The sequence below is a fragment of the Sciurus vulgaris genome (assembly GCF_902686455.1).
Source record: "Sciurus vulgaris genome assembly, chromosome: 3".
Classification (NCBI taxonomy): domain Eukaryota; kingdom Metazoa; phylum Chordata; class Mammalia; order Rodentia; family Sciuridae; genus Sciurus; species Sciurus vulgaris.
The window spans coordinates 125,968,876-125,981,379 of NC_136463.1; the positions used below are offsets into that span (position 1 = coordinate 125,968,876).

The 12,504-nt window shown below is 38.6% G+C and overlaps 2 protein-coding genes across 2 annotated transcripts in view; both read right to left on the minus strand.

Moving 5' to 3' along the window:
- Positions 1–1,879: 1,879 nt before the first annotated feature.
- On the minus strand, positions 1,880–7,864 carry LOC306658274 (electrogenic aspartate/glutamate antiporter SLC25A12, mitochondrial-like). Its single transcript, XM_079135068.1, has 4 exons — positions 7,732–7,864; positions 4,592–4,750; positions 4,395–4,485; positions 1,880–2,976 (listed from the first exon to the last, which is right to left on the minus strand). Exons 1-4 carry the CDS (start codon positions 7,736–7,738, stop codon positions 2,775–2,777), a joined length of 459 nt encoding a protein of 152 aa, XP_078991194.1. The 5' UTR covers positions 7,739–7,864; the 3' UTR covers positions 1,880–2,774.
- The window catches only part of LOC306658257 (electrogenic aspartate/glutamate antiporter SLC25A12, mitochondrial-like), an 83,006-nt gene continuing 78,233 nt past the window's right edge, over positions 7,732–12,504 (minus strand). Inside the window, 2 exon segments of the mRNA XM_079135041.1 lie at positions 7,732–7,870; positions 10,138–10,278. Of these exon segments, the coding sequence (XP_078991167.1) occupies positions 10,236–10,278 (43 nt within the window). The 3' untranslated portion in view covers positions 7,732–7,870; positions 10,138–10,235.

The following is a 12,504-nucleotide window of genomic DNA, read 5'->3' on the forward strand; positions in this document are numbered from 1 at the left end:
AATCCCCCAAACTGGAAAAAAACAAATGTCCATCAAGAATAAAATGAAAAATAAATATAGCTATACAATGAAATAAACAAACTATAGCTACACACAATGATATGAATCCTTCAAACATAATGTTTAGTAGAAGTTTCAAAAGTTTACAATATATTTTGATTTATACAAATTTCAAAAATAGAAATTAAATATATTGTTTAGGAATATATATGGGTGGTAAAACTATAAAGAAAAACAAAGAAATGAAGAGTATGGATGGTTTTAAAGGAGAGAGACAGGGTTAGGGAGGAGCATATGGAGATCTCCTAGTTGGAAATGTTCTGTTTCTTGACCTCGTGATCATATGGGGTTGTTTTTATGATTGTTTAAAATATGTATATACATGTTTCTTTCTATATATTCCTTAATAAAATATACAAATGACCAGTTAATATGAAAAGACATTCAATCCCACTAGTAATTAGGAAAACAAAAATTAAAAGAACACTGATCACTTGCCACTGTTTTTCCTAATAGGCATTCTTATCATTAATAAAACTTTTTTTGTGTGTGTGTGGTGCTGGGGATTGAACTCAGGGACTTGTACTTGCAGCCCAAGCACTCTACCGACTGAGCTATCTCCCCAGCCCTAATAAAACTTTTTTGAAGAACAATGTGGCAATATGTATATAAATATAAAAATTATCTTGGAGTAGGAAATGTAGCATGTAGAAGGCCCGGGGTTGATCCCCAGTATCACAAAACAACAAAAACAAACAAAAAACCCTCATTTATCTTGGGAATTTTCAATTTCCATTCTGTATCCTACTGAATAATGGCATGTGTCTTAATATATTCATACAAAGATGTTTTCTATTCACCTCAGCATTGTTTGCAATAGTGAAGAAAATGAATAAATATCAACAATGGAATATTTACCACATTTTTCATAATCCATAAAATGAAACACTATGCAGTTGTTAAGATACATTTTTTATAAACTGACATAGGAAGATCTCAAAGACTAAGTAAATAAAAGCGAGTAACAGAACAACACATATACAAAGCATAATTCTGGTTTTAAAAATATAAATATGTACATATATTTATGTAAGTGTGAAAAATTTACTACAAACATATAATCTGATAGCAATTATCAACTCTAGGGCAGGAAGTGGGGCAGGGTAAAGAGGGCACGTTCACCTCTTATTCTCTATACATACATACATGTAATTATACATCCAAGGACTACGTGTATATTTTTAACAAGTGGTATAGCAAAACAATTGTATTTGTTCCATTCTAATGACACTAATCTAATACATTTGGAAATAAGTTGCTTTCAAAGCTGATTCTTTTGTTCTGGAAGGACTTAAGGGAACTTACAGGTGCAGTCACAGGGCTTTCAGCCATCAACTGATGAGTGCTCTATAGGATACCAAGTGACTCGGTCCATCTCCAGGCTCAGCCCTTGAAAATATTTGCTTACATTCTCATATTCCCAGTCATTGGCAATAGCAATGTTTTCCCAAAACACTTTGTTTAAAGTATGTAAGTTCTAATGCTACACATCAAATTACAACCATAGCAAAATGCAGATATAGTCATCAAGATGTGTGTTTAGATCTAAATTAGTAATCATACCCTTATTCCTTTTGGAATAACTAAATTTTTATTTGGACTCCTAAGTAAGAACCTAGGCACCACCAAATTACCACATAAGAGCTTTTCTTCTTCTTCCCTCCCCTCACTCCACCCCATGGTTTTCAAAACCAAATTTCCTATCTGCTATAAAAGTGGGGGAAAGAGTAAACCTGACCATGAGTTGTTTGAAATCAGTAGTGAATGAGTACCAAAAGCACTATCAGTATATTTATGAAGGAAAATCCAACTACATGCATACATTTTGGTGTGCTTTTATTTTTTATTGGAATCATACCATATGAAGGAAAATTGTCAAGGTGTCCTTTACTCTTTCAAAAGCTTTACCTTTGCTTTGCTATGTCAGAGGAAAGCAAAACTAAACGAGTAATACTGGAAACCACCCTGTTTCCATATGCACACTGACAGGAGAAGAGCTGTCCCAGAAATGCTTGGTGATTAACAGAGAAAGATCACACACACATTAAATATAAATGGAAACACATCAGCACACGCAAGTCATTAGCCTGGTCCTCTGGCATTCACTAGCATGCGCCTTTCCAAAGTATTACTTATTTGATGATGTTAGCACTAGGTCTCCTTATGCCTTTTATCAGCAAATACCTTCTTATTCCAGAATGGAAAACAAACTAGGAATTAAATACATCCAATATTGATGCTTTATTTCTATAAGTCACCAATAAGAGAATGAATTTAATTTTAATACATTGATTCTTATGTGATTCTTAATAAAACACTTTCAAAACATTCTGTACATTTCAAGCCACTCAGAACTGCATTACATTTCTATAAATGTGATTTGTTGGGATGAGGTGCCAAGATGTCTCTGTACAAAGATGTACAATATGTACAGTCACTGTAAGTACAAGCTGTGCAAAGCAGAATCTAGAACACTAATTCATGCCAAGGCTTAGAAAACATTTCAACACATAAGACTAAAGCTTATAACTGCATTGTGGTTTTTCCCTGGGCAGATGATTACTTTATAAACAAATATATGTATATATCATATAGAAAGAATAGTTTGTCTCCCCAGCTCAGTCAGCACCATGCAGCTGACTAGATACACTACAGGGCTGCTCTCCTAGGGCTCCTCCTTCGGGTACCATTTTGCCATTCTCAACAGTGTCTCATCACTGAGCTGTTACCACTGCTGCTTTTGGCTGAACCACTGCAACACTAGGAGACTTAAATTTGGGGAGATAAAGGCCAAACTTGTTTTCAATTCCAGCAAAAGTGGCTGTGGCAAGTCTGTATCCACCAATGTGATCAGGATTGGCAGGAGGAAGGTCTGCGATGCGAGATTTAGGTGTTGGTTCTGAGCCAGAAGGTTTGCTGTTGACAGGAGAAAGTCAATGGTTAGTGTGCTCAAGATTTACAAGAGTGGCTTACAAGTGAACGTGTTCAGTCTGACCCACGTGCCAAGAAGTAAGTTTGTCTCAACCATTTCCATGTCATCTATGCTGCATTAGCCATGATTTATAGCTGCTTTGGAAGCTCCACACTCATATATTTGAAGAGAAATGGCTTCAATTTCAAAGCTTATATACATATATAAATAGATGCCAAAAAAAAAAGAAATCAGAAGAAAATACACCCAAATATTAACACTCTGGAAAGTAGGATTATAGATTTTTTTCCCTCTTTTCTACCTTTTTATTTTTTGCAGTAAGCATATATGAAACTAATCATAAAAGTATACATTTTTCTTATATTTTGGCATAATTTAAGAGTTAACTTCTTAAACAGTAACTCACAAAGGTCAAAAAATTGAAGAGAAATAGACAGTTCTTTTGAACATTCAGGCTTTTCTATGATTTCATAGAATCTTAATATTTGTATGATATAATTTTTAAAAATTTTTTTGGTTGTTGATGGACCTTTATTTTATTCATTTATTTATATGCGGTGCTGAGGATCGAACCCAGTGCCTCACACATGGTAGGCAACCATTCCACCACTGAGCCCCAGCCCCAGCTCTTATATGGTATAATTTTAAGGTTGCTATTCTCACTTTTTTGTCTAGATTCCTCTACTTCCTGGCTCATCAGCTAATCCTCTACTTAAGCCTCTGAGGAGGAGTCAGGTTTCAGATAAGCATTCAGAAACAGTATTTGGTCTTCTGCTGAAAAGCTGATACTTGCTTGCTTTGGATATAACTTTCCCACCCAGCAAATGTAACAAGTAACTGCTCTTCTTCCCAGTGTAAGCTTCAAGTATCCTAATTTTTTGCCTATACCTTACCAATGATTATACCCATAGGCATAACCTCTATTTGAACCTTTTGGGGGGTGGGGGCAGGTTGGCAATTTCTTTAACCATCTAATAATAAATAATGGTTAATATGAAATATCAGAGGTACAAAAGAACTTGGATCTTTGGCAGAAAATTCATAAAAGTGTTAAAAGTACACATTTATACCACTTCAGATGAAAAGACCTTATAATACAATTCATATAATAAGAATCTAACTCCACAAAGTTCTGAACTTGCTTATGCAAAAACAGACAATCATTCAAAAAGCATTTACTTTGCTGCCTCCCTAAACTTTCCCCAACTAGCTGACTACTGTGTATTTCATCACTCTGCCAAGGTCCCACTCTTAACACTGAAGCTTTGTAAGCTGTTTAAAATGCATTGGTCTTAACAAACTCTGTCTTACTGGTTTTCTGAATTCCAAACTGTCTTTGTAAGCAGAACAAACGTTTGTTTGGATTTTGGTGATTGTAAAGGAGTTGGGCAGCTACACTTACAGGCCTCCGAAATCAATGTAAAACCACCGCTGGAGAAGTTCGTAGGTGACCAAAGTAACACCAAACTGGGGTGACGATCGAAACACTCGAGCTGAAAAAAAGGAGCGGGGAGAGGGTAGACTTAAAACCACGATGACTCTGACAAAGACAACCACTGAGTAACAGGGCAAGACGCTAAAGCCAGGCAGCCATTCTACCTGCAGTCCCTTTCCAAAATGCAGAGGGACCTTCTTCCCGGAGTATCTTTCTGAAACAGTCAATGACACCACTGTATGTTGTCTGGCCAGCACGGGCAGCCACTTGCAGTCTTGTCTTGATGACATCAGCAGGGGTCACCAGAGAAGCAGCAGGCACACCTTTCAGGAGAGACACATTTAACTCATGCATAAAAGGACAGAAATGCTGCTGACATCTAACAATACGATCTGCAACTTTAACCATGTGTGGGGAACTCAAAGCTCCTTAAGTAGATGTCTAGGCACTAATGGAAAAAAGGATGTTTAGGAGCCTATTAGCTGCTTCTGTATGATCAAGGAAAAATACTTTTTTCTTTCTGAATAAAGAAAATCATTGGGCTGGGATATAGCTCAGTTGGTAGAGTGCCTGCCTTGCAAGCATAAGGCCCTGGGTTCAATCCCCAGCACCGCAAAAAAAAAAAAAAAGAAAAGAAAAGAAAATCATTGTACATTGCATGATCCTAAAGAACTGTGAGAAGAAAAAAATGCAGCAATATTAACAGGATAATTCCTAAGTGTTCGCTTTTACTTTATCTCCTTTTTTCCTCAAATATGATATTTTTATGTATAAAATATAAGGATAATATCAATTTAATGAGCTGCTGAATGTATCTGACACCCAACTGTGGTGTTTTTTGCTGAATATTGTCCACTGTACTGTGAGAGGTAAACTGCAATACTAACAACCACTGCCTCACCTGTTGGAGGGGCTAACTTGAGAGTTGACCAACTCCTTTCAGATGGACTTACATGACAGGAATCATACAACTGGAGCAAAAGGAGGCCAGTCAACCAGTTAAGGAACAACAGGGGAGCTGATCATCAAAAGGCCTTTCATCCATCCCCTGTGCCTGAGCTTCCTGGGGTCACGTTGAGATTGATCATCAGCAGGACACAGAAGATGGATTTCACAACCTCACTTTTTACTTATAAAACAAAACAGGACACTGGAGCAACATAACCTTCCCCAGGGGGAAGAAATTCAATTTGGCCTAAATATCACTGTATCATCACTAGGCAGATGGCACTGGTGGCCTTGTGGGGGCTCTGTTAAGGAATAATGGAAATACCTCCCTTCAGGAACAGCCCTGCACCCTATTCAGATGAAACTAGGTAAATTGCCTCCTTTAGGAGACAGGATTCCAAGTGTTCTCAGTGCCTGCCAGCAAAGCTTTGCTGCTAAAAATTATAAAAATTCATATCTCACTCTGAAAACCCATCAAATGTCTATAGGCAAGAAGATGGTGCTGACTTGGAAAATGTTTACTCAGTTCCATCAACCACTGGTAACTTCCTGTTCATGATTAAAATGTGCTTTGCCTGTTTTTTCCTGCTGATTGGAAAGCATAAGGAAAAACTTGGAGGGAAAATGCTGGCCCCCATTTTAAAAGGGGAGACTGGTGCAAACCAGAAAGGAGCTGGATGAACACTTCAATGCCAAGACTGAGCTGATTTTTAACGTTCAACTAACGAAAATTACTAGTGACAAAGGACAGGGATTTGCTGGACCCAAAATTATGTCTCAAAGCTCCCAGAAGGAGTTTCTAAATCATCACAAGCCATCCTCTGTAATTACAGGCAAGAACAACAACATGTTCATCTCCACAATCTCAGAACACACTGAGCACACCTCACTTCCGAACATACTCAGGCTATCCTGCTGTTTAGCCAGAGCCATGAGAGGAGAATAAACCCAGCACCTGAGAACCAGATAGGGAACATGAACCCAGCTGGTCAGAGCCACACGGAACTCTGTAATGGCTCGTTGCTGGATGTATGGAAAACAAATACATGCCCTTTCCTTTCTCTGTCATTTCTTGAATGTTGGTACAGCCAAGGATGCCTGGCTCTCCCTTCTGTTCCAAGTTAGCTCCTTCCTAACTCAGGAATAAGGCTAGGTGGGTGCAGTGATGCACACCTGTAATACCAGAGGCTTGGGAGGCTAACACAAGAGGATCACAAGTTCAAAGCCAGCCTCAGTAACTTAGCAGGTTCCTGCCTCAAAATAAAAAATAAAAAAGGGATAGTGATATGGCGCAGTAGCTAAATACTGCTGGGTTCAATTTCTGGTACAAAAAAAAAAAAAAAAAAAAAAAGAGTAAGCCTATACCTGCAGGATCAGAAGGATGGGCCTTAGACTCCTCTTTCAGATGGAATCTCTTCTGTGCCCACTTTGGTATTTTAGACTAAATGAAAATTTTCATTCATTCCATTAACATTTATTGAGCTCCTATTATTATTACTATGTTGGTCATATAGGGAAGGAAAGATAAACAGAGCGAAACTCCTACTACGCTGAAGCAAACTCAGCCTGGTACAGATGATAAAACATATGCAAACAACTATTAACAAAAGACAAATTCCAGTGGCTGGGGAGGCTGAGGCAGGAGGATCTCAAGTTCAAAGCCAGTCTCAGCAATTTAGTGAGGCCCTAAGCAACTTAGCAAGACCCTGTCTAAAAATAAAACATAAGAAAGGGTTGGGGATGTGGCTCAGTGGTTAAGCACCCCTGGGTTCAATCCCCAGTACCAAAAAAAAAAAAAAAAAAAAAAAAAAAAAAAAAAAAGAAGAAGAGATGAAAAGACAAAAGAAAAAAAGCAAAGGATCTTTATGAAAATCAAGGTCAGGAAGAATAGGGACAGCTTCATGAAGAGAACTCAATTTTGAGCTAAATCATGTGGACCCCAATATACAGGGTTAGGAAGTAAGGGCATGCAAGATCTGTGCATCAACATGAGGTGTAACAAAGCGACTAATTTGATGAGAACTTTTCCACCTTAATGCTTAGCTTGGTGACACCCAAGGTTTCAGGGGCGAGGGAGGCTAAGAAACATGTTAATGATGAAAGCCCAATTTAGATGGGCAGATCTAATTTGGCTCCAAGATGCTAAGCTGCATTAAGCTGTTTATCCACATTATGCAAATGTAATTAACTCTCATCAGAATTACAGCACATCCCACAAAGGAGAAAAGGCAATCATATTTAAGTCAGATACAAACAATAACTCTTCTAAAAAGAAAGGGGGAAAGTACACAGAGATTCTGTACTTCTCAAAGAGAATGGGAAGAGAATTCTTTGGGTCAAAAAATTCTGTAGTTACCTGCCATGGCTCCAGCTGCAAGGAGATTTAGACCTTTCACGTGTCCATCTTCATCAGCCAGAAGTAGTTTGCAATGAGCATAAACAGGAAAATAGATTGCAGAGAAGGGAATGTCTCGGAGGAAACACGCTTTGGCACCCTGTCACAGAGTCAGGAAATAGTGCAAAACAGTGTGTAAACAGGGTGTGAATGCCCAAGTGGGATCCAGAGGACTTTCAGCCTGAGGTGTCCCTCAAACTGTATTAGAACTGATGTGGAAGGGAAATGGGGGTGGGGAGAGACAAATGGGGCACAGGGAAACCTACATGGCCCAAAGCTTGCAGAGTGGATCCTAGAGTCCTAGACTTAATAACTGGGAAATAATAATATTCTCACAAACAAGAATGTCTTGGCATTTCTAGTTTAGATTCAAGGGTTTTTCTCAGTTAATCAGTTTGACTTTTGTTGTGGTAAAAATACATAGCATGAGATCTATCTCTCTTAAATTTTTGAGCTTGCTGTACAATATTAACTACAAGCACAGTGCTTTAGAGATCTCTGTAACTTATTAATGTTGCATAATGAAAAGTTATATTCATTGAACTATGTTTTTTTTATTAACTAAGTTAATAAAAATTCAATTATCAAACCTCCAAGGTGCTTGTTTTGTTTGGTTTTGGAAGGGGAAGAGAGTTGAGGGCAGTTATGGGGGAAGGGTTTAGACTTTAAATTCCAAGATTAATAGCTTGATTCCTGAGGCTGGGGAGATAGCTCAGTCGGTAGAGTGCTTGCCTTGTAAGCACAAGGCCCTGGGTTCGATCCTCAGCACCCCACCCCCCCAAAAAAATAGCTTGATTCCCAAGCAATCAGTAAAGATAGCCCAAAAGACTATCAAGAGCTGAGGTTATGGCTCAGTGGTAGAGCGCTTGCCTATCATGCATGGGGCCCTGGGTCCGATCCTTGGCACCACGTAAAATAAAATAAAGGTATTGTGTCCACCTACAACTAAAAAACAAAATACTTTTAAAAAAATAGCAAATTATCAATTCAAGCTCTATAGAGTTTTTTCAGGGCCAGATAAAGGCTAGATAGGCAGAGGTGAGAGTAACTATTCTAGGGAAGGGGAAAAAGAAACTATAATTGTTCCCTTTTTGTTATTCATGTGCTAACTAAAGGAAGACTGGAGGAAACCCAGACAAATATTTTAGCAGGAGGTTTCCATGAGAGTACAAAAAGTGATAGCTTGTCCCAGAGGCTAAGGTCACAACGAACACCTTTCTCAGCCTTGTCCACAGCCCATGCTATTCCATCGCCCAAGGCTTTCCCTAACTAAACAAATCTGGCAATTTGACACTTGTTCCCTAAGGAAAAGACAAGCTATAAGGGAAAACAAACAAACAAAAAAAAAAAAAAACAAAACTCAAGGACTCTAAAGGATAATACAGAGACAAACAATATTCATAAATTCAGCTCTCAAAGGGAATTCTAAACAGTATGGAAATTAGAGGTGGACGGGGAGGAGCAAAGTGTGCAACAAACTCTCTGGAGATAAGCCTCATTGTTTGCCGGTCTCCAGAGAGCCCTGTAGCTGTGCAATTCTAATCTAGAGAATGTCTAATTTCTAATTTTCAGCTACAGAAGCAAATTTACACATTTCTGCAATGATGGATCTATAAATAAATCAGATGCTGTGAAAACACAATTGCCTATAGTGGCTAAATTTACGTATTCCCCCTTATACCAGGCAAAGGAATGGAAAGAAATACTCTTCCTTGTTTAAGAAAAATAATAGCTTCTGCTCCATTACATCTGATCTGTAATGATGGGAGTAAGTATACCTGCAGGGAAGGATCTGTTGACTGGCATTTTGCTAAAGTATAGCACACTGTTTTTTTTTTTTTTTTTTTTTTTTAATGGAATTCATTATTGACAAATCCTACCACTTAACTTCTTAAAGACCTGAATCCTACCAAACTGTACTACTGTTTTACTGTGGTCAAATTATTAAGACAATGAGAAGCTCCTATTGGGAGGATAACAATAGAGATAACTCAGATTCAAAATAAACATAAGACTGTTTTGAAGTCCTAAACCCCCACCAAAGAGAACACCAAAGAAACTTCCCAATCCCCCCATGGAATTAAAGGCTGAGAGCCTGAAGCCAGCAGGTCTGCAGTGCAGGCCTCCCTGCCGGGGACTGCACAAAAGCTGCAGATGACAACAGGAGAATGTGCTTGTGTATCCCACTGCCTTTAATAGAAGTGTCCTGATTTTTTCTTTTTGTTTGATTTTCTACTCCATGGACAACCCTGCTGGACAAGATTGCTTTTCAAACTAGTAGGGAGTGAAGTCTGGTTTCACATTCTTTCACATTTATATTGAGTATATTACAGTCACTACTGAGCTAGCCCAAGGGAACCTACCCACCTTATACAGACCAAAAAGTCCCAAGTCCCGTAGCACATTCAGGGCACTGACTCTGGGTCCTGTGGTGATCTCTCCAGCCACCTGCAGGCGAATCTTCACTATCTCCAGTGGGTTTGTGAAGATGACTTGAGAACCCCCAGCCTGCAGAGAAAGGAGAAGAGACAGAGGCAATTTCCACATCAGAGCTAGAGTGGCAATATAAATAAGAAAATCCAGAAACCTCAATTTATTTACTTATTTGTTTGTTTGTTCACCACCTTTACACCTCCCTCTTCTTCACTGGAGAAGGATGCTTTGGCTGATGCTGGAGGGGCTCTGGGAGATGGTCCCTGTCGCAGGTCAACCTATGTCTGGGTTTGTTTCTACTTGAAATGTCAAGATTATTCCTCAGACCCATCTTAAACCCAGTCATATTCAAAATAGCAAAACTAATAAACCTAATTTGGAAAACAAAAGCAAAGGCAGATGTGGTGGTAGAGTACTCCCCAGTGAAAGGGGAAAATATGGCAGAAGACTGGAATCTTTTATATACTGGAGCTAAAATTCAGATCTATAATGTTTCTTTGCTCTTCTTAGAAAAGATTCCCTTAGTCCAGCCACTTGCTTCTGCTTCCTTGGAACTTGTAGAGCAATTAGCAACACTTTGGCCTTTCAGAGGTGCCTTGAGTCAGAGAAGGGAAGACTCTGATTCAAATTCTAAAACGCATGAGCCTGAGCAGAACTCTAAGACAGATACACAGACAGCTACCCCACACAAAAGGAGGGGATTTAGAAAGACAAATTTCAGTATCATTTCAGACAAAACCAGAACAACTCTTGTATGAAGAGCTGAGAACTGCAGCGCCTATGTAGTTACCATGAGTACAACACCCTCAGATCAAAGCCACATTCCACAATCTAGTGGTGAGTGATAAGAGTCTTGAATTCGGATAATCATAGTATATTTGCATTTGAAATTTGTTAACTAGTAAAGAAAAAAAAAAAAAAGAATGTTTAACATAACTACTGCCAACTCCTTTTCTGGCTTCAGTAAGAAAGAAAAAGATGTATGTGTGGCTATGGATACATAAAAATAAATAACATGTATAGTATCTTCTTCCATGAAGTGAAAAAATCCCATTTATACACTGTCATCTTAAACTGTGACTGTTTACTTATATAATCATAACTCTATTCATATAATATTCATAATCATATTCATATAATCGTAATCATATTAAGTAAACATAACAACTGCAATGCACACCATGTGAAATATGAAATGCATCCTTATTGGGGGAACTGTAATTCCACGGGTATCAAAATGCCACAAACAATACCCAAACCCTCCACAGGCAACCTCAACGGCACGTCAATGCTCTAACTTCACGACCACATTCTTGCTCATTTATCTAAAACCCACACCCCTTTTTCCAAAGGGCAGCAATGTTGCATTGCTGAGCCCATTTTCCAAACCACTCTGGCTCTACAAAACCCCACAGCTACTCGAGTTCCAACTTCGACACTTTTCTCCTTTCATCACCCACAACTGCCAACATTGACACTAGATTCCTTTCCTCCTCCCTGGATTCCCCAGGGCCTGAATCCCCCTTTTGTCTACAAACAAGGAGTGCGGCAATTTGAGGGCACACTTGCACACACTATTGTGCAGGAACTCTGCTTCCTGTAACTCCCCAACTCGGAGCAATACAGACCACTGGCACACAGGTCCCCCAACAATGTACTGACCCAGTTTTACATGTTGATATGCCTGCATTTCTCTCTCTTTTAATCTGTTGCACTGCAGGCAGAGGGGAGCATTTCAGTGTTTGAATCTGAGAAAACAATACTATCAAAAGGATTGCTGAGTGAAAAATTGTTAAATGATAATCCAAGTAATTACTCCTGTAGCTAGTATTAAAGACCAAATCAATTGGAAAAGTTTACCACTTCCCTGAAATCTCTTGTTTAAATAATTGTTGCAAATACTATCTTTGGGAAATGTGTTTTATATTCCAAACTAAAGCAGATTAAAAAAAAAGGAGAAGAAGAAGAAGAATAGAACTACAAATTTTAATTATAATCCCCCAAATTTGCTACCACCAGACAGTGTCAGCCCCTGGGTGCCAAATGTTATATGTGAATGTTTTGTTTAAATAAATACAAAGTTCTTTCGTGCTTCTAATTATTAGTAAATTACAACATCCTGCAGAGCAGGAGGACTACAATCTGCATCTCCCCCAACAGTTCCCTCTCATCCCCCTTACTTCTCTCACGGACCCTTTTGGAAATGAATTGCCAATATACTGAGATTTGCACTCCTTTAACAATTCTGTACAAATAACAAAGTGTCTACTAAAATTCTACTAAAACAGTACAGTGGAGACA